Source organism: Blennius ocellaris (assembly GCF_963422515.1).
Source record: "Blennius ocellaris genome assembly, chromosome: 20".
NCBI classification, from domain to species: domain Eukaryota; kingdom Metazoa; phylum Chordata; class Actinopteri; order Blenniiformes; family Blenniidae; genus Blennius; species Blennius ocellaris.
In genome coordinates this window covers 15514036-15536921 of record NC_137669.1, presented here as the reverse complement: position 1 = coordinate 15536921, position 22886 = coordinate 15514036, and the positions used below count along the sequence as shown (strand labels likewise).

General features: G+C 44.3%; 1 protein-coding gene across 1 annotated transcript; it reads right to left on the bottom strand.

Moving 5' to 3' along the window:
- Positions 1–6294: 6294 nt before the first annotated feature.
- On the bottom strand, positions 6295–22464 carry nup153 (nucleoporin 153). The gene is made up of 22 exons (XM_080516566.1): positions 22348–22464; positions 17755–17974; positions 17384–17659; positions 16266–16405; positions 15318–15446; positions 15027–15143; positions 14802–14846; positions 14650–14712; positions 13622–13762; positions 13470–13522; positions 13145–13280; positions 12808–12975; positions 12623–12721; positions 12455–12539; positions 12254–12355; positions 11510–12163; positions 11227–11406; positions 10179–11084; positions 8705–9130; positions 8373–8591; positions 8101–8287; positions 6295–7936 (listed from the first exon to the last, which is right to left on the bottom strand). Exons 1-22 carry the CDS (start codon positions 22423–22425, stop codon positions 7849–7851), a joined length of 4512 nt encoding a protein of 1503 aa, XP_080372692.1. The 5' UTR covers positions 22426–22464; the 3' UTR covers positions 6295–7848.
- Positions 22465–22886: the final 422 nt, after the last annotated feature.

The following is a 22886-nucleotide window of genomic DNA, read 5'->3' as shown; positions in this document are numbered from 1 at the left end:
GGCCAATCAACAAAGGCCCTTTTAAGTTTGTGGTTTTTTTGGAGCTTTTCAAAAATGCCTACAGATCCTCCAAAATACGGGTGTATGCACAGATTGTTCCACATGTTTTGTCCTTGTAAAGCACTTTGTGACATCTTTACTTTTACTTCCAACCCTGGTAGTTATAGCATTGTGCAATAAGCAGAAACAAGTACTTTAATTTATAATTTTTTTTAAATCATTTTGTGGTGTTGAAAATTGAACAGGCCAATGAACTGTGTCCTCGTTGTGCCCATGGCTCCTGCCAGTGTGTTTAATAAACCACCAAGTGTGGAGGAAAAAAAGCCAGTTAGATTTATTCTGGATAAACATCAACTAAAGATTTAAAATCCTGCAACTTGTGGGGGGGGGGGAAATCATTTTTTTGCACACGCTTTTACAACAAGATATCCTCATCTCTTTAGTTTTTGGCGTATTATCTTTTTTTATGAGTTGGAATGCATCATATTGGAGCTTTTGTATGACCGTGTTCTTGATACACACCAGGTTGGAGGGGGACGGACATGCCACAGCCAGCAGTGAGCAAACAGACAGGTGCAGTTCTGAAACTCCTCTGCGAGGATCTGCCCTCTGAACCAGCCACTAGTGGGGGGTTGACAGAGTTTTGGCAAGTTTCTACCGACAGCCAGAAGGCACACAAGAAGAGTTGTGGCTTGCACTTAGAACCCTGCTGTTCCGGGTGAATATTGTTTCTCTGTCCGCCGGCAGTTTCACAGACGGCAGGGTTCAATTTTCATCTACTCTGGGGCTCATTACCATAAAGACAGTTTGTACGATCAACCATCACATGTGTTTAAAAGCACATGGGCTCGTTCACCAATTAAAATCAGGTAAAAATGAAAACGCTGTACAGACGTGGAAGGATCAAGTCGTGCAAGACTGATCAAGAGTGGTTGAACCTCCACGATGAAATAACTTGTCTGGATGTCTGAATCTCCCTTTGAACGGCCAGGATGAGTAAATCACCTCCGGTTACGTGAGAGGGAACTCTATCGTTAATCATTCATGGCGACTCTGCTCCTGTGAGCCTTCTGTTGCTAGCCTACATGCATATATATATGAATATATATATAGATATATCCATCCCTGACGTGTGTAACATAGTGAGTTGACATATTTGCAGTAGGAACATTACAACATGTCCTATTAGTGTTGTTCATTGTGAAATAAGTGAAGTTGGTTCAAATGATACTTTTATAACGGTGAAATGACATAGTTCACTACATGGTACCATGAAGTAATCCATTTGAGCACAAGCTTGTCCATGTGGGTTAAAAACTACCAGAATTCTTCTTACTCCAGAGGCCTTCATCGCCACGCGACTGGGAATGACGGCAGCAGGACTGCGCTACCAAATAAAATGCGACCAGATCAAGCGAATTTCCACAGTGTCTCCGTTCACTCACTGTTTAATTGATGCCGCCAAACGCCTTTTCAACGTCTGAGTGGAGAGGTGAAAAAAAGAGGGGTACAGTATTGAGTTTCCCGGGCTCAACAATGGGGCCCGGTCAGGTTACACACTCGTATTGTGGCTGTTCATGTGCAGCATGATGACGACTCTGACTCCCCTTATACTTTTTTCTCTTTGGACAACTCATTTAAGAACATGACTTATTCTCTTTTACTAATATTATTCAGGAAAATGTCAACTTTGCAACACACATCAGCAGAATTTAAAACAGGAACACTTACTGATTAAACATCTTTTGTCTGTTTGTTTGTTTCATTATAGGAGAGACTGTTTATCATCACTTTTTCTTTGGCACGTGTCTGACAGAGGAAAGCTAAAGGTCAAAGGTCACCAAAGCAGCTGAATACCCATAGGACAGTCACACAGTCAAACTCTGAAAAAAATGCACGGAAAACTTCCTTTTCATGTTTGGAAAATGAGCTTTGTTTCTATTTAGATTCAGTTAAATCGTGGTTCACTCGTCTTTCAGTCACACAAACTCCACTTAGAGAAACGAAGCGACTTTGTTGATTAAAAAGAACTTGGTTTTGAACGCATTTTTACACATAAAGCTTCTCCCCACGTGTTAACGTCATGCCCCCCCCCCCCCCCCCCCCCCCCCCCCCCCCCCCCCCCCCCCACCCCCCCCCCCCCCCCCCCCCCCCCGAGTGCAGGTTGCAGCCGCTGACTGTGGTGTTTTTTCTTACAGAAATAGCGCCACCTTATGTTCAGCAGAGCAACTGCACAGAACGTACAGGATTTGAACACAAGAGAATCAATGTGGTCTGTTGGCAAGACAATACATTCATATCAATGAAATCATTCAATGAAGGTAAATTAAATTCCCTTTATAATAAAACCTTTGTTTTACAAACAAGGCTTACGAACATCGCCAGTGGAAACAGGCTACGTCACAGTGTAAAACGCTCCCCTTCCTCCTTCTTTCACCCTTTAATTGGATCATTTGTGCGACAATTCAAAATATTTCATCTTCTGCGTGGAGAAAGGTTGAATCGCTCTCCAGCTCCCCGGAGGCTGAGAGGACTTGGTCTCCCTTCAGCTGCTCCACATGGGTCAACTCCTCTTCCTCATTCTGCTCCTCCTTCTCCCTCTTTGCAGTTCCTCCTTCATCGGCTCGACTCTCTCCTGCCTCTGACCCCTTCATGTTTGTCTTGCGATCGCCGCCCTCGCCTCCTTCCTCCTCCTCAGCGGCCTGGCCTTGGCCACCAACTCGGGGCAGGTCAGGGGAGGGAGGCGACTGGAGCGGCTCCACGAAGGTGAGCGTCGCGCCTTCTTCCTCCTCGGTGGCGGAGGCGGGAGCCGGGCGGCGGACACGTGCAGACTTGGACCTCAAGCGAGTCTTGAGCTCATCTTCTCGTGACTGAAAGACGTGGACGAGGGAACGCATGAGTGTGTGTGCGCGGATGAAAGTAGGACTGTGTCGAGGGGGTTGAGGCATGAGAGCACAGTTTACCTTCCGTCGCTCCTCCACTTGCCTCATCTTCTCATCGAGCTCGTCTTTGTTGTGAGTCTTTCTCGCCCTCAGAGACTCCAGTCTGGCAGGAGGCCTTTGTCTGACCTCTTCCTTATCATCCAGCTGACAAACACACACACACACACACACACACACACACACACACACACACACACACACACACACACACACACACACACACACACACACACACACACACACACACACACACACACACACACACACACACTCGTAAATATCTAGCAACACTTGTTTTAAAACGATTAGAACATTTCTACTACCTGTGTTTTTGAAATGACTTTCAACAAGTGAGGACAGAAGATTTATCCTCTGTCTTCAGAGTTACTTGATTCACCTGTTGCTGTTTGTTTTCAGTGGTTTTTGTCGCAGACTTTCATAGGGGAGCATTTCTAAATGTCTGGATCTCAAATCTCTTGTTAATCAACATTGTTATTGTCGTCACCTTACGTCATGCATGAAACACTCGGGTAAATCATTTCCCCCATGTGTTTATGAACAGGAGAAGTAAAAAAAACAAACAAACTCAGGCTGAAGTAATAGCAATAGACCCACCATGACGCTATAAGCCTCTCCGGCCCTGCTGCTGGACCCTCGGCCCTGTTCTGCCGGTATGATGCCCTCATTCAGCAGCTCCTCCAGGATCTCACTGGACTTCAGACGCTCCTGCGCCGTGTTCTCCTTCTGCAGGAGACCTGGAGCGGCAGACGAATGAAAAATAAAAGTTGGTATCATTTTGGATGGTAAGTGGATTTAGCGACTGAGAGGTGTTGGACTCCAAAGTGTCTTGTTTTACTGACTGGCTTGCGTGACCCCGTCAGCCTCACTTTCTCTCACGCTCTCGGACGTGAGCGGTGGGAGCATTACGGCCACCGCTCCAGGCAGCGCGGGTATTTCTCTGCTCTCCGTCATCACCACCCCGCTGTCCGTGGTGCCCTTCGACACAGCCGAGTCGCCCCGAGCGCCAGCTTTACTCTCCTCCCCATCCTGGAGGCACATAAACGCAAAATCCTCAGACGTCCAGACTCGATTTCATACAGTATATGAGACACGGCGTTGTCATGGTCGCGTCTGTGTGTTGATTATAGTGTCATGAAGACAGTAGCCTGGGAACGAGGACACGCCACAAATTACTTGATCTCACGAAAAAGGTACTTTCAGCAGTCGTCCATCTGGTGAAATGAGTTTTTGACAAAAGTTGTACAAATAATTTTTAACAAATGCACTAAAATAAATAGAATTGGCCTAAACTGATGATTCAGTTCAGCCAAATCAATTTTTAAAGCAGTCACAAACCCGAGTTTTATCTGAGAAAGTTGTACTGATGTCCAAAATGTTCATTTCCTTTCAGGATACACACACATCCAATTTGATCATTATTATACAGGCCAAAATGAAATATAAAATTATTAGAGAAAAAAAACCCACATTTTCGCTTTGTCTTAATTTGAAAAGGTACAAATTCTTTTTTAACATTTTGTTAGAAAGCCTGAGCAAAATAGTGTTGTACCAAGTGACACATCATAAAAAGCAGATTTATCGTAAAAATGGAAACAGAGGCTATTTTTGTCAGTTTTACACTTTGTAACGTCATCCTGTGGGTCAGTAAAAACACTCTGATGTACCTGCTTTGTCCTGTGGGGAATATGTTTGATACGTTTGTTCTATGAAGAGAAGGAGCTTTAGACTTAACTGAACTGGGTTTGTGTCTTTGTTTCTGGAACTTAGGAGTGATTTGGTCGATAGTGAAAAGTAGGATACAAATATCACTCTGCCTGAATACTAGATGTGGAAATTAGTGGAAGGAAATAACACCTGCATGGTGTAAACAGGCAGTTTCAATTTCAATCCTAAAGGTAGAATCATTACACAAGTTGACTTCTACTATAAAAAGAGGGAATTATCTCTATTATAAGAGTAAACGTAAGTTCAAGGCATGAACATGACTACACTGAGTAACTGATACCGGGGGAAATAAAATCCTCAGTATCTCTATATCAGGAGAAACGTAAACACATAACGTGTCCAAATAATATTCTTTCACTATTATAAAAGTGATTCATGATGAAATTATTGCATTTTCACTCATTTTCAATTCATTTTCATGATCAGTGTTGACCATGTAATCTACTTTGCCATACTTCTAAATTCACTTTCCTCTGACTGTTCAAGCTTGTTTTTCAGTTTCTTTTATTTGCTATGGAGTAAACTTCCATTCCTCCTTCCACACTTGACAGTTTTTTTTCGGTTGTGATTGTTTCCGTCAGAGTTTCCCAGCTCCTAACCTACCTGCCCTCCTCCCTGCTCGGCCGTCAGCTGCTGGACGACGGAGGCTCTGCATCCCATCTTCAGCTCGGAGCGGCGATCAGACAGAGGCGGATCGAAAGTGACCGTATTTGGGTTCGTGTGATCCGTGTGCGCGATCATACGACGGGGTCGTGTGGCCTCGCATTCCCTCACTCAACAGTCCGGCGCGCGACTCTTGTCCCCTCGCGCCGTTGCTAGGGCTCGTTGCTACAATAAATCTGACCCGGTTAAAGAGGTGACACCCGGTAACAAGCTCCACTAAACACCGGGTCACCCTGACGGTGAACCGGGAAATACACACTCGCAATCTCTTATTTAGATAACAACAGCATGGTCTGAAAATATAACTATATTCATTTGAAATGTGTATATCATTTTACCTTTTTATTTTTTTTCCCTTTACCGATTTTTTGAATTATTTTTTCCTAATAAATTTTTCTTTAATATTATTCATGTTTTTTGGTAGTGGTTTTGGTAGTTTTAAATTATCTAGCGATCGATGTCAGGTCCTGTAGGTTCAACGTTTCTTTTGCAGCCTCAATCCTTCAATTAAGTCTAATCTAAACTAAACAGATGAACTCGTGCCTAAATGTTGGGGTTGAGGGGTTCAGACTACTCAACAGAGACCCATTATAATGCATTTTGAGCAACATAATTGATAATGTAGGAAACAGCCACTTCGTTGATGGACACAATACCCCTCACCAATTTAATGTTGGTTCATTAGAATCTGGTTTCTTTCACTGTCAAACGTATGTAAACCAACTAAAATCAGTTTTCACCACGTTGCAGACTTGTACAATCTGCCAGCCAATCCATTTGTGCCGAATAAACTTTTTTAAAATCTCAAATTATATGATAAAGCACATTTAAATTGCTCACGGGATAAAACGTGCTCTTTCAGATATCCATTGAGTAAAACAATGTGGATCCTGTTCGGGAGGGGAAAAAAAAAAAAGAACCCAGAAGAGACTCATTTGTTTTCTAGTTTTATTGATGGTTATTACCCACGGTTTGAATTTTCTCACTCATCCAGTAATAATCATGGCTTTAAAATTAAACTGACTTCCTCGACATCCAAAGTCACCCTCGTCCATTTAAACACGCAATAAAAAAATATATACTTAAGTACTTTGTACAATACTGGTTTTGGTCCAAACAAAAGTGGATCAGAAAAGCCAATATACCTTTAGTCATCAAAGGCTCTCCAATTTTCATTAAGCTCCTTTTAAATGGATTCGGGCAACTTTGAATATAGGAATTTACATAAATTCTAAAGACAAAAAAAAAAAGAAAAGAAAAGAAAAAGCTTAACGCGGAGTTTGTAACACAAAAAAAAAAATCCAACTTCACAGATTAAAAAAAAAAAAAAAACATCACTATTTACAAGTTTTTATAATAGTATTCAAAGGCCAATTAAGAGAAAGAGATTAAGAGAGAGAGCCAGTGAGAGATAAAGGGAGAGTAGTAGGAGGGTTGAGATAAGAGAGACAGGAGGAACACAAAGAGCAGAGATGTGGAGAGAACCAGAGAAAAATCAAACACTTAACAGGAGTTTCATAACTATTCATTTATAAAGTCCGAAAGGAGTCGAACGAGGGCACGACCCTCCAGCCCGGTCCATCCTCCACAGTGCATGGATGCATTTTGCTCTCTCCCAAGCCCTGCCCTCCTTCCTCCTCTGGTTTCGTTTTGGAACATTCATTTGCTTGCTCACCTGTGGCGGCTCCAGGTAACAACTGTCATTTTTAAGTTTTCATACACACACACGCGCACACACACACACACACCGACAAGCGAACCTCAGCACGTACAAAGGAACCAAACACACCTCAAAGTCTGTACATGGGAGGTTGGGGAGGGGGGAGAAAAAAAAAACACCCAGCGCTCTGCATTCATCATCACAAAGGTTTCACACTCGTCTCTGTACATACAGCACGCTGCGTCGACGCCGTGGCTTCACCTCCACGCTCGCCAAGCGAGAAGCGGTTTGCAGGATTCCCGCTGGAGATTCGCCACACAGCTCTCACTACCTCTCCGCATATCAAAAGCTCGGGACCTGAGCACCCACACTAATTATTAAGTATACACTCGCAACTCTTCAAATTTGCTGTTTTTGCCTTTGTAATTTTATTACAAAAAGTCATGCCTAAAGTCGAGCAGACATTTGCAGGTGTTGAAAATATAGATATGACGGTCTTTGCTTGTTTTCTTTTTAATGCCAAGCGCGGGGGTCTCTGCTTGATTGTTGTTTGGTACGTCAGTGTCAATCGTTCAGTCAGCGGTTGTTTCGATGTGAAGTCCTGCGGTCTGGTCTCTTAAAATAATGTTTATATGTGGAAAGTTTGAATAATACTCGAGCCCACAGCTGAATCCCACCCACATGTTAAGTCTGTCCAACCTGAGCTCCAGAGCCTCCACACGCTTCCACATCCACATCCCAAACAATTTCAGCGTTTGTCCAGTTGAGACCGGTCAGGACTTCATTTAGCAGTTAAGTCTAAGTTGCGTCTGCTTCCGTTGTCCGGGCCACGGGGCTCTACTTCCTGCGCCGCACCGCCGTCTTGATCTTGCGCCCGGCGATGGCTTGTTGACCCGCTGGAGAGGCAGTGAAGGACTTAACCGACCTGGGAGGATTGAAGCAAGTCGTTTTAACAGCGTCAGGATACAAACAAGACCCGTTTATTGAATTGGGTTTTCGGGACTAGAATAAAGGCGGCTCAAATAAACATGGCCTCAACACGTTGGCCTGGCTTGAGAGAACACGGGTTCTTGTAAAAAGCCGACATACCCCATATTAAACGCTGGAGGTTGGTTAAAGGTGAATCCACTTCCGGGGGTTCCTGATTGGGGAGCGATGGAGGGGTTGGTGGCAGGAGCAGTGGAGCCAGCGGCTCCCGCCCCGAAGGTAAACACGCCTGAAGTGTTGTTTGCTGCTCCGAAACCACTGCTGCCTCCAAACTGAAAGCCTCCACCTGCTGGAAATTGTGTCAAAACATAAAAAGTGAGCCCTTTCATGGTTCATATGACTCCAGGCACTGGGAAGTGATCACGGTGGCTCACCTGGTGTAGAATTTGCAGCGCCACCGAACACAGGGGTGGAGTTGGACTGCTGTCCAAACACGGGGGCGGCGTTGGCTTTGGCCCCAAAGCCCGGGGCCTGGGAGGGCGGGGCCGTGAAAGGAGATCCAAAGGATGACCCAAAGGACGGAGCCTGATTGGCCCCAAACCCACCTGAGGGCGCTGGATTGAAGGGGAACGGGGTCGGTGCTGCAGATGGAGCTGCGAGTGACACAGAGAGAAGATAAACACGAGCTCAAGATCACGAGTGCAGTAGTTTACATATGGTCAGCAGACCAATTCAAGTCGAAACAACAATTGAATCGAATCCAGACCTGATGAAGAGGCAGCAGGGGGCGCTGCAGCTCCGAAACTGAATGAGGGAGCGGCGGCGGGAGGAGCAGCGTTGGCAGAAGCGCCGAAGATGAAGGGCTGAGCGGGAGCCGGGGCCGGAGTGGAGTTCAGCGGAGCAGCAGTGGCGGCAGGCGGCTGGCTGTCTGGACTATGGCCGAAGAGGAAGGCTTTCGCCGGAGGAGCGTCGCTGGAGGCGGCGGCCGGCTGACCGAACATGAAAGTGCTGGGGGCAGCAGACGGAGCAGGAGCCGGCGCCGGGGTGGAGGAGCTGCTGCTCGTGGTGGCGGCGATGCCGCCGCCAAACAGGCCGGGGGTTGGGGTGGAGGACGACGTAGTGGTGGAGCTCGTGGAGTTGGCCGGGTTGGAGCCTGCCATGAAACAAAATGTTGCTTTTGGAGCTGCAGAATCTGTTCAGGAGGAGGAGATGTTTGTCGTGAGTCACAACACTTTGGCAAGGCTACTGAAAATAACAAGTTACTCTGCCATGCACATTACAACTGTGCTTGATTTTGACAGTTCTTGTTTTTTTTTTTTTTATTCTTTTGGGGTTGTGAATAAAATAAACAAGCACAATTATTTAATATAAACTTGATTCAGTGGCTTTAATTTTGCTTACGATCAACTATGCCAGGAGGCACGATGACAAACCATTCCTCACATTGTCGGTGCAATGTCAAAGAGGCACTCGAGGAATTACGCTTGTGCTTGACACCAGACGTGCGGAACATAGGCTTTTGTTTTGACACTCACCAACAGGAACACTAGCAGGAGGACACTACATAAAAAACCCTCTACACTGCTAAACTAATAAACTAAATGAGATGAACTACGTGAACAACAAAAACACAACACAGCCATTACCAACACTACAAACATAATATAACCCCCAATAATTACATCTTAAATACTACGAACAGAAAATCCCACAATGCATTGCAGCGATCAGCTCCATGACGCTACACATTATTAAAATGGAAGATGTATGCAGGAGAGCTGGGATTTTTAGAACCATGAGTGTGAGTGGTGTGGCTTTCAATGTCATTTAGTTGTTGTGCAAGTCACTGGTAATTAGCGTTAAGTGAGTAATTGCCCCCCTTTGTGGCTGTGAGCTTCAATCAACACTCTTAACAAGCCTGTAATAAACCCTCCCGTTATTGTCGAGTCTTTAAATGTTTGGGAATTGACTGACAAAGGACTAAACTTAGTCGTGATACATCAGGTAAAAATGATCCAGACTGAGGTTGACCAGAGACATAAACTACTGTTGCATCTATGTTGTGATCAGAAAGTTATTTAGCTGAGCATAACCAGAAGCAGGAAGCTTAATCCAACAACAAGCAACTCTAAAGCTTATTAGCACATTTTATCCTTGTAATCTGTTGGAAAATGCTAGTGTAAGGATTACATTGGGTTTTTTTTTTTGGGTGGTGGGGGAAAATAAAAGAACCAAAATACCTGCAGCATTTTGTCCAAAAGTGAAGGTGGGTTTCGGAGCGTCTGCAGTGACGGCTTCGCTCTTATCTGCTGGCTTCCCGAAGGTGAAAGCCGGTGGAGGTTGTTCTGTCGGAGCGCTGGGCTTGTTGAAAGAAAAGCCGCCTTTCGTTGCGACCGCGGGATCGGCCTCCTTACTAGCTGCACCAAAAAGAAAGTTAGACGGCACGGCGGAGTCCTTCTTGTCCTCCGGTTTTCCGAAGGTGAACGTGGGAGCGGCCGGCTCCTTGTTCGCCTGTAATGAGCCAAAAGCAGCGCTGCCTTGTGATGCGTTGGTAGTTGAACTCGCCTCGCCCAACCTCCCAAACACCGACCCGGCTGTGGTCGCCGTGTTGCCGTTTGTCGATGTGGCGTCATTTGATGACGCCTCACCGTTAGCCTTTTCTTGAGCCGGTGGATCGGAAGTGAAACTTACAGAGGAGGAACACGTGGTGGTCGGGTCTGAGGGTTTCTCTTCGGGTTTTGACAGTCCAAACGTGAAGCCACCTTTAGAAGAGTTACTTTCTGTGCTAGAAGATCCAGTTCCAAACACTATACCACCACTAGCTCCAAACTTAAACCCGGAACCCGCCGCCGGCTGCTCTGACTTTTTGTCATCGCTCGAGGCAGCTCCAAATTTAAAGCCCTCAGATGAGCCGCCAAACTTGAACCCTGATGAGGCCGCATTGTCCTTAGTAGTCTCTGCTGTGGAGCTTCCAAACGGGGCCCCAAATATGAATCCACTTGTAGAAGAGGTTGCCTCCGTGAGTGAACCCCCAAACTTTAAACCTCCTGAAGTACTGTCTGATGTGCCAAACTTGAAGCCCCCAGAAGTAGAGGTAGAAGAGCCAAGAGCAGTCCCACCAGCCGGTGTTCCAAAAGAAGCAAAGGCTGCAGAGGAACAAGAAAAATAATCATGAAGAAAGAAGCAGGATATGCATTAAAGATAAAAGTCATTAAAATGAATCCTTCAACTTAATGTATTAAAAAAAATATATATACAAAAACAGAAAAAGCAGATGGCCTTTGTTACCCTTGGGCTCCACAGTAGCGCCGGGCTTGGCTGATTGACAGGCTACACACTGCACATCTGCAGCCTTGTTCTGCACCAGACAGACGTCACACTCCCAGGCCCCCTCCGGCTTTTTAAACTTGTCTCCCAGTCCAAACACCGGGGCACTGCTGGCTGATGAAGTGGCGTCTGCTGAAGCACCTTGAAGATGCACAAGGAAGGGATGGTGTTTACAAAACAACCATTGATTTTTTTTTTTGACAAAACTGAAAATAATACAATGTTAATCCCGTGGACTCATTACCTGGTTTGGGACTCGTGCAGGCCACACACTTGGTGTCCTCGGCCTTGTTCTGTACCATACATGTATCGCACTCCCATGCGCCCTCAGGTTTCTTGAACTTGTCGCCAAACCCAATGAGCCCTGTTGAAGCAGGCTCTGCAGGGGCTGAAACAGTCTTAACAGCTGAGAAGGCCGAGGGGAGGGTCAGGGACGGTTTGAGTCCCGTCCCAGGTTTGGCCGTTTCACAGGCCACGCACTTTACTGCGTCGGGCTTATTGAGAACGAGACACGTATCGCAGTCCCAAGTTCCTGTCGGTTTGGAAAACATTGTGCCAAAACCTGTGGCGGTGGCTGTTGTCGTTGTAGTGGTGTTCGTGCTGCTGCTGCTGCTGCTCTCCTGGCCAACAGAAGGTGCAGGAGATTGTTTACTGTCTGAGGACTTGGATGAAGCGTTGGGCTGCGGAGCCGCACAGCAAACACACTTGGTGTCCGACAGCTTGTTCTCAACCAAGCAGACGTCGCAGGTCCAGTCTGATGAGGCTTTGAAAAACCCAGCAAACCCTGTTGAAGGGGCGGAGGTCGAAGTGGCGGTGGTGGAAGCCGTCGATTGTGCTGGCTTTGGTTGGGGTGTGGTTTCGGGGCTTGGGGAAACTTGGGCGACGGGTGAGGCAAAGCCTGGAGAAGACAAACGCCGAAATAAAACGCTGATCTTGCAGATTCAGTCTCGTTAAAAACAAGCAAACCATAAAGGAGCTAAACTCTCACCGGGTGCTTTGAGGAGGTCGAGCACGCTGCCCTGCTTCAAGGCCTTGGCTGGTTTGAAAGGTCCTTCAAAATCTTCTGTGCTTTTGGTGGCTGTCGACTTCACTGTGGAGAGAAAACAAAAACAAAAACACAGGATCAAAACTGACGTCCAGTTCCCCTTTGTCACCAAGATACAACAGGAAGCCAAGTGCAGCATCTCACCTGCTGCTGCACCGAAAGCGGCCAGCTTCCCATTTGACATGGAGGGACCCAACTTTGCTACAGGTGCACTGAAAATAAATCCATCCTACAAGAAAAGAAAATCATCATAATCGTGGCAACTGGGACAATTAGTGATGTGCTCACCAAAAGAAATAACATTTTACTCACAGAAGGAGAAAAGGAAGGCGGGCTAGCAGCAGTGGCTTTGACAATAGGAGAGGAGAATGTAAATGGTACAGAGGGGGGTGTTGAAGCCTTTGGTGGATCCTGCGAGGAGAAACATTTAGCACAGTCTTGTTTATTGCAGCACATGCAGCGTCACTAGAACAGAGAGTGGCGGTTTCGAAACAGACCTTGTTGGTGAGCGCGTCCTTGGCGGGAGTTGTGGCCGTGATCTTAGAGGTGGAGCTGATGGACGCGGAGGTGGTGGGAGGTGGAAGTGGAGATGAGAAGCTGAATGTGGGCAGGGCCGATGTGCCGATGGGAAGCGAGATCGATGGGAGGTTTGGTGCCTCGGCAACCTGGGGACCACAGCAAGTAACATTTCTATGAAACTCCTTTCACTGAGGATATCTTATATCAAAGCGCAGTTACAGAAAGGTTTCTGTTTTTAGTTACAGTTCATATCAGGGTCTGATCCTCGCTTTTAAACAATACTTTGCCGAGGTATCCTTCAAGTAAAACTCTCACCTCGTCATCATCGTGGTGTTTGTTGGAGGGCCGTGTGGTGGTCCTCTCTCTCTTCATCTTGCCGCCCCCAGAGGCGGTGCTGCTGGCTGCAGGGGTGCTGGACAGTGGATAGACAGGCCCGCTGGAAATCATTGTGCTGCAGGACCCCATGGAAGAAAAATAAATCAATATTGCAATCATACAATGATGCAGCTGAAAATAAACAGTATGACCAAAAAAATGCATTCGATTCAATTAGCAAATGAAATCAAAGAGTTAATTGCTTTACAAAGTTTTCTCATCTCAGTGAGTCATATTTGAATGTGGTTAAGTCACTGTGTCTCACCTTAGGGATTGACCTGGGGTTGCTTCAGGTAGTTGGGGTGATTGTCTTGTAGGCTGAAGCAACGACAAAAAACAAAATCAGAAAAACAGGACACTTGTCTGCATTTATACAGGTGGATTGAGATTATGAAGTAAAATAAGTGAGATACGTACGGTCTCCCTCACTGCTCTCTCGACGGCTCGGCTCACCCCTCCGGGGGTCAATGTGGGCCTGAACGACACGGAGCGATTTCCTGACACTGGTGTCGCAACAGGAACCACAAGTTTCTGCACGGGAGGGAGGCTCAGCTCCATCTGAATTTTCAAAAGTCGTTCAGGTTAAAATACAACCACAGCAGGATGTGTCACAAGGAATCAATCAGATTACTGTCGTATTCCTTTCAAACATGAAACTGAGATAAGGAATGCCTTTTTCACACAGGCCACACTTTTTCAAACTCGGTCTAGTTGATAGAAACTTATATTCCTCTCAATTCAATTTGTTGATTTTTGAGTCCAAAGGTCAGAGCAATCACTAAAAGGCTGGCATGTCAGATTGCTTTGCTGATTTTCACAGGTTTCGTGGTTGTGGACCTGTGTGCGTCAATGCAGCATTGTTTACCCCCTCACCAAGCAGTTGCCACAGCTGGGAAGGGCCAACAGTAATTACTGAAAAAAAACAAGTCCAACTCAGAGCTGGCACAGTTTTAACAATGAACTACTCTGAACACACTTTCAAAAACTGTACTGTAATATACTGTAATGCACTTTGTGCAACAACTGTTCTTAAAAGTGCTATATAAATAATGTATTATTATCGTTATAAACCAAACAGCACAAGTGTGTCTGTATGACTACACACACACGTACAAAAGGCACACACACACAGTGGGGAACAGCTGAGGAGAATGTTGTTCATGCGAGAAGCCAACATGCAGTGCTTTAGGAAATAACAGGAAGACAAACCACAGCAAATGCTGTTGATGTTGAACAATGATGTATTTCTTCACATTGCTACGCACATAGAGCAGAAACACCAGTGGTGTTCAGTTGCTGATCTGCATACTTAAGCTTTCAGGTCATGTGAGGACATTGTGGGATTAGAAACGAGACCAAACATGTTGAGCTACGAGACCAATTCTGCTCTTGATAGAGCCGACATGAAGGAATATAATCACAGAAAATTGAAAAGCTTTACTTACCCTTTTCTTTTTGGACTGATGATGTGGAACATCCAGATTCATGCCATCCACTGCCTGTAAAGACTGTTGCAGAAATACAATGTTTTATGGTTGGAGCGAATCGACTGTCAAGAGAAATGCACACACTGATGTTGAACAATAAAAAGACGTACTGGTGACAGGATGTGTGAAGCGCCTGCTGGGATTCTTTTGGCGTCCTGGTGAATCAAGACAAATCAAAGCGCAGCTGTTCAAGACAAACTATGTTTCCTGCAGCTGCTGTGACATTATGACTCAAAATTTATAACTGCATGCTCAACAGTAGCAAATCAAAATTGCATCACAACCAGAGATAAAGCTAAGAAGTAGCAGAGAAAGCGCCAGTGGCTGGAACTCACAGCTAGTGGACTAGACATGCGCTCCAATGACTGCAGGATCCGTCTGGCGGTGGCGCTGGTCACCCCGCACGGCTGAGTGCCTGCAGGCTTGGCCTTGATCTGTCTCCTCACCGGGGCCTAAACATCAGATGAGCGGCTTTAGTTTGCTGCCAAATAAACTGATTACATACCCATTTCAGTTACGCGGATGCTCCGAGTGACAGCCAAGACAATTGATGCAGGCGTTAACAAAACTGTTCAGCTCTTAGCTAAAAGATTTCTACTTATTATATGTGCGTGCGTTTGTGTGACCTGGTACGGTGTTCCGGGACGAGTGCGGGAGGTTCTGACTGCCGACGCTCCGCCGTATGTCGTCTTCCCAGGGTAGTTGGGTGAATCTCCCAGCTGGCTGGAGTTCAGCACTGTGCTGTTTAGTGATGACTGAACAGGAGTAGATTGCATTAGATACATCAGGGGGAAGGAGCATTTATCGCAAATCGCTCAATATTGACATTTCCAATGTATTGAAAACAAAACCTGCTTCACTGGACACAAGCTCCAGCAAGCTACAAAGACCTCCAAAAGGAGTTTTCAAGCCAAATAACATTGCCGCTTCTTTGCCCATAAATGGAAAAAAGCACACTTATGTAAGGTAAGCCCTGCCAACTATCCAATAAAATATATATTTACATTCCCACGTCATATGGTTTTACATAGGAAAGTATTTATTGTGACACCAGAGTTGTTTCACACACACACATGTGACAAGCTCCAATTTTTGCAGTCACATGTACCGTTTTGTTTCTTTTCTTCCATTGTTAAAATATTAGTCACAACAAAAGAAGTTTGTTTAGAGCTGGTTAAACCGACTTTTGTTGGCTCAAACTGAAAGTAAGTCAACAGTCAACATCACTCAAGTGAAACTAAAATAAAATAGGAAACAAGCTTTTGAGGGGAGTGATAAAACATTTTTTTACATTATAAATGCAATAAATTCAGCACTATAAGGTATTAAGTTCAATCATTTAGAACATTTACCTTACTTCAGATAATTGCCCATCATCATTGTGGCATGGTTGATTATAGAGCAGTTTAGACTGCTAAATTGGAATTTTACATTTAATTGGGTCACTTACAACCAGAGTCCGAGCTGAAAAAGCTTTAAAAACATTCAGTTCTGCATCACAGATCTGGGTGTAAAACAATCATCATAATGTTCACAGACCAACTCAGCATGTTAAAGGACATACAGATACTCACATTGGATGAGGTTCTAAAGACTGACAGGTTGAATGCAGGTTTTTTCAGACTGGATTGTGAAGGCTGAGGACCAGAGTGCGTCCGGTCGGTCTCCGGAGACCAAAGCTGAGGAAGCGATGATGTTTTGGAGGTGGGAACATCTGGGGGAAAATAGTGAGAACGCTTCAAACTAATGCGAAAAAATATGTACATTGATCCAGTTCAGAAATCTGTATAGTGTTTGATGAAGTATAAAACATTTCACAGTAGTTCTGCAGCTTAACCACTAAAACAAGTCTTCATGCAAAAACAAAACAATACATATTTTTTCCAGGTAGATCTTTGCAGATAATCTTTGTTTACAATAACTGTTGCAATTATGGGACATTTATACCAACATAATACTGTTAAGTGAACAAGGTTGCAGGTTCTCAGCCCAACAAATCCTTTGCAGATAACTTCCACTTTCTGCTGAGGCTGCATGAAGCAGTGGGCGTAGTGTTTAAAAAAAACCCTGCCGACTGTTTGTTATCATGACACATGGCTGACCTCTCATGGATTGGTTGACAACATTTTATTCTGCTTTAACATTTCTTTTTGAAAGGAACTGGATGTCTAAATGACAAACAAAACCGTGTGCAACAGACTTTGTCTTTCTCAGCTGAGAGCAAAATCACAAAAAGCAGGAAAAGAATTTGGAGGCTTCAACACTGAAACAAAACCGCATCTGGAATTAAAAACCTGCGCAGTGTTTTCCTTTTGCAGGCTTTGTAATCTGCATGTTTGTTTAAAATACTTGATTAAATGTTACATTAAACTAGAAAATTACATCCTGTCCTTAAAGATTCCTGCATGTTTTAATGTTTTTTGGGTGTCCGTGCTCCTAATGGTGCAGCACTAGTCATTTGGGGGAATTCTTCTTAACAAAGAATAACAAAAGGCATCATTTGTAAAATAGCCTTGTGCATGCTAATTTATGTAAAGTATACAGATTGAGTCTGAGGAAAAGTGAGCTGTTGGTCTTTGAGCCTAAATTAATAACTTTAACGGATCCCAGGCGAAAACGCCTTCCTGAAAACACGTCTCATTTTGGTAAGAACGTTTTTAGTCCACTCAGAGTTTGGCAACACCATCCTCACCTTTGTCAGATGCACGGGACGAGAATCCACTGGTGGTGGAGATGTTGTCATCTTCGTGCACTGAAAGGTTGTCCTTGATTTCTTTGACCAAGGAGTAGCCCGTGGATAAAGGTCCTGGGGCCGAGGAGGTGGAGGGCTGTGAGAACATGCTGCTGGAGCCTCCAAAGGCTGTGGAGAAAGTGTCCAGCGGCGTGAAATGGAGATGAGAACGACTGAGAGGAGGCCGAGAGAGCATGTTTTCCTGAAAGTTCAGGGTTGCCCGGCTTGTTGAAGGTTCTGTGCAGAAGGGAAAACACACATGAGTTCGTAACACAACCAACGGGGATGGAAATAACAGTTGGGAGTTGTTTCCTCACAAACGGATTCCTTACCTGTGTTACTCGTGCTGGGCTCGGGCTCGGGGGAGTCTCGTCCATCGAGTGTAGGAGGACCCTCCTCGCTGCCATTAGGAGGAGACTGGCAGTTCTGCTCTGTCCTCTGTACCGACGCTCCTTCTTCTGGAGCATCTCCGTTATTAAAGTATTTCTGCAGCCAGGAAGGAACGATGCTTTTCACCGTGTCTGTCACTCGGCTTATGAGGCCTGACGGCTGCTGTTAAATACGTAAGGGGAGAAAAAACGGGATAAAATAAGCGAGTGAGAATTTTACAACACAAAAGTACCAAAGAGTCAAGAATTTCCATGCTGCTTTCTCATGAGAAAAAAATCCATAAAATTTGGACTGGATAAAAACCTGATACATGTTAAATTAAGAAAAACATTTTTTATTTGTGGCACATGAGCTCCCAAGTTATTTTGAGAATCATAAAAACACAATTGAACGCTTTAGATTGAAAAAGAGGGGAGAAAAGAAAAGCTGAGGGTTCTTTGTTAATTGGCTGTGCAGGCCCACTGGAAACTAGAGGCCGTCTGGCTTCACCAATCCACAGAAAACAAAAACAAAATACAGAGTTTGACAGAAACTGGGTCAGCCACTGTGTGTGCTGTGAGGAAAAAATGAGATAGAGACTCTGATCTGCACCGTGCCATGGCTAAATATCCCAATTGATAAGATTGAGCTTGATCTCCTACAAAACACAAAGTAACTTAATTTAGAGGATTTCAAGATCTAAAGACCTCTCCACTGAAAGATCTAGAAACATAACTCAAAAATGTAGAAAAGCACAATGGAGGGCACCGACTTAAGATTCTCCACAAAAAGTGCCTATTAGGAGTTCATGTCATTCAGAAACAAAAACAAATCCTAATTAAAATGCATGTAAGATCCATTGAACTCACATGAAGTGTTTATATACATGACGAAATGTGACTCAAATCTATGATATTAATGAAATTAAAATAGAAGTTAAGGAAAAGCTGTATTGAAGAGCAGAATACAAGGCAGTTCCCATGCTGCCTCCAGCTGAAATAAAACAGTAGCAAGACAAGAAAGGCTGAGTGACGGCGCAAGTTAGCAAGTGCATCTCTTCATGTTGCCGCTCGTGTGCCTCGTAGTAGCTTTCAGCACCCGATAACAGACATGCACTTCTTGTCTAATCCTTATCTATGAAACCCACCTGTGGGCCACACTGTACTTTACCCTTGGTGCAAATACACACGGCTTTATCCGATGAACAAGTGTAATAACCAAAATAATGCTGGTTTTAACAGCACACACACACAAAAAGGAGTCATGAAACAAAAGCAGCTGCAAATTTGCACAAACAATTGACAACTCAAGTGCAAACCAATAACTTTGACAGAATATGGCAGTGCGCAGTACAAAGCATTGAGCAGTTCCTATCACACACTATGACTACGTTCAAACTGCAGGTCTTGATGCTCAATTCCGATTTTTTGAGTGATCATTTACATTGTGATCATTTTGAAGGCGACCTCCATCAGACTGCTGCGTGAGCGTGATCGGACCAGATGTTCCCGGGCCCCAGAGCGCACGTGCAGAAGATGGCATGAAGTCACGCCGCACACGCCATTTACAGAAGTAAATATGGATGGCACAATGGTCAGCACCAGGGCAACCAGGTGTGACTCACTCTTTCAAGTCCAAAGGACATAAAAATCATCAAAAATCTCAGCCTGTGTAGAAATCGTGTGAAAAACCAATAAACTAGTATAGGTGTATTGAAGAACACACCACAAGCATAAAACTGCACAAAATAAACAAAGTTAAAGGATAAGAGAATTTCTCTCCACATTTGGGGGATACCTGCAATATCTGGCAACACTGTTCAATGCGCATAGATCCATTTTTAAGTGATTACGAGTGATTACTACAATATATAGCCAAAATGACGAGGGAAAGTCACATGTAGAAAATTATCTGAATTGGTACCACATATGACCAAGGCCTGGGTCTGGTGAGGAAAAGAAAATCTGAATTGCAGCGTTCACAAGGCCACAAAATAGGTGGGATATGGGTCACTTGTTAGAAAAGCAAGAATCAGAATTGGGTTGCATTTCCCAGCAGTGTGAACTTGCCCAATGAGAACAAGTAAAAACAAAAGACACGAGGGAGAACATGTAACCTGAGACTTGCTGAAACCACTGTACCAGCACAACTATTGCATTCATTCTGTGCGAGAAGATAAATACAAGCAAGATGGACACAGATACAAGGTGCATCACTGTTGTAAGGTGAATACAGTCAGCAATAGTGCAAACATTACATGTCTTGTCAAGTTACTTCTTTTTTTAGCAACAAATGCTGTGCAAGTCAAGCCAAGCATAAGAAAAGCCTAAACCCAGCTTTTCAACAACAGCAATCAAGATTTGGATGATTGATACTTTAGGGTAAGTGGACGTCAACTATGTTTTAAAAGAAGCTGAAAGATTAACTACTTCTGAGTCGCTGCATGTGAATAAACAGATTATATCCCCTGTGAAATCATTTAATCCATGTTTGTATTTAGCTTAACTGAAAAGAAAAGAAAAAATCTAACTGAATCAGCTTGTTGATGGAAATAAATGAATCCCTCCATTTTACTCACGTGAGGAACCCTGAACAAATACCTTTTTCACCAAGTCAGTGTCTAATAATCAAACATTGGTTGCTCCTGAGATGGAATACAGAGACAAGGACCTTAACATCAAAAGAAGCCCAACAGTTGAAAAAAAAGACTTTGTTTGAAAGATTAACACAGCAAACACACGTCAACTCAAAGCAAATGACTACAATAAGACCCCCTCTGGTTGTTCCTGTCCGGTGACAATAACCAATCACGTGCAAGTTAATGTATGAAGTGCTTTATTTTTTTCTCAGTGCAAACGGTTCATGCTTGTGGGTGTACTTGCATTCATCTTCACTGTGTCGAATGATTACAACTCCAATTATTATCAGAAAAGGTATGACTGATGTAAAGCAGGAACAGCTTATCTAAACTATTTTACTCAATAGCCTTATTGAGCAGGTTTCATTGTTCACTCTCGGCTACATACAATAGGCCAAGCAACAGATTACATTTGGTTCTCATTCAAGGTATATTGGCATAACTGTGATGTTGTTCGAGCACACTGGTTTACTGCTTAATTAATGAAGGCAGTCTAAGAGAGTGTCATAGAAGTTGCAATCCCCCATAAACCAACAAATGTCTGACAATTACATTAAATTCTAAAGGTATGTGAGCCGGTAAACTAAATCCATGTGCACATGTTTTAAGAATATTTCCTGTGATTTTTCATGCTTAAATATGAAGAAATGTTTAACAAAAATCTTAGCATCTGGAGGGTGAGCAGAATTAATATAAGTCATCTAAGGACATTAAAAGACGAGGACACTAATGTGGTTTTGGTCAATGAGGCATATCTGTGAAAAGCTTATAAAATTGCAAATAGTTTCCCTCTCTTATACAGAACAAGGCCATCACATTATTGAATAGTAAAAAAAAAACAGGATCTCAGTGGAACTTTACAGGATCCTAGATTGACCTAAAATTTCTGCAGACAGCAGAGGGAGGGCCTAATAAGTAACCGACTTGGTATTTATGCGGCTTCAAATTGTTGTGCTACTCTGTAAGACATGTAACAATTGATTAACACAGACGAGAATAACTGGTGTCTGACAAAAGCAATTATTAACTTGCTCCAGTTGGCTGGAGCACATCAAAAGCGCAGCAAATGACTGATGATGATGATGATGATGTTCATTTTTCTGTTGACGAGGAAGATAGTTGACATCAATGTCAGCTTTGCTGCCGCCAATAAACTTTACTCCGGGTTGACAAATAATTTACATTTCACTCGTCATGCATCAATTAAAAAAAACGAGTTGTGTACGGTAAATTAGGGACATTTCGAAGCTCCCGGCGCCGACGACCAGGCGGCGAGTGGCCACCATGTGAGAGAGCGTACACATGGCCAACGCTTCCTGCGCAATTCAGCTGGCTGAGATTTGGCTAATGCTAGCAGAGGGTCTGTTAGATGGGCACCGAAGACGAGCAACACCGCATCAAAAAATGCCTCCTGGGCGGGAGACAGTTGGGTACAAAGGTGGACATTTGTAATGCAGCGCCAAGTGACCATGTCACTTCCACCTGCAGAGGTGCGAAGCTGTTAAAACTTAAACGCCGAAGACAACAATGCGCTGCTCTCCAGCGTTAACCGCTTAGCTCGCATGAGCTAATGGGCTAAATACTAAGAATCCTACTTCCTGTTAACTTTGCTGACAGCGAACGATTTGAAAACCGACTCGCGGTTGGTTGTCTCAGTCCGCCGCGGCTAAACTACATCAACAAATTAGAATGGAGGAGTCTCAATAAAATACAGCGGCATGATTTGACCTGTCAAGACCGCCTGATTGTGCTAACCTCACTAGCATTTCCTGAACATGCTAGCAGCGCGTGGAGGCCACGAGCAGGCCGTGAAATGTCTCCCAACAAAACAAAAACACAAGCCGAGAGGCGGTGGCGCCACAACCACTCCAGTGGTCTAGTTTCAGGAGTTTGACGTGAACGCCGACATGGGATTTACCTGCTTGCTCTTGGCGTAAGGTTTCGAGGCGATGTGATATCTCCTGCTTCTAATTTTCCCTCCACCCGCGGCCGCCATGGCTCTTCCGTCTGAGTGTCTCGGTGCTCGGCGCCGGATAGCTGTCACCCAGTGCAGCGGCCGCTCGCAAGGAACTATGGGAAATGTAGTAAGCAGCGATAACAAAGGACAAGGACGAGCCGCAGGCAGCAGCATGGGAGGCCACTATATTAGTATATATTTCACTACGTTTTGTCTTTGAAAAGCCTCAGTTCAATCTAATGATCTCATAGCCCCCTCTCAACTTGAAAATACGTGTTTACCTCCACATATAAGAAATCTAGAAAGGTTTAATATCTGCCATAACCTGATTCCTTTGTTAAATCATCAATACTACTGCGGGCATCACAATTTTAAACAATCACTCTTATTTGCTCCTTTTGTTACAAATAAATCTCATCAAGCTGGTAAAATTGAGCCCGTTTCCGTGTGTATGTCAAGAAATACATAAAAACTGCACAAACGAAGGAATTTATTACATA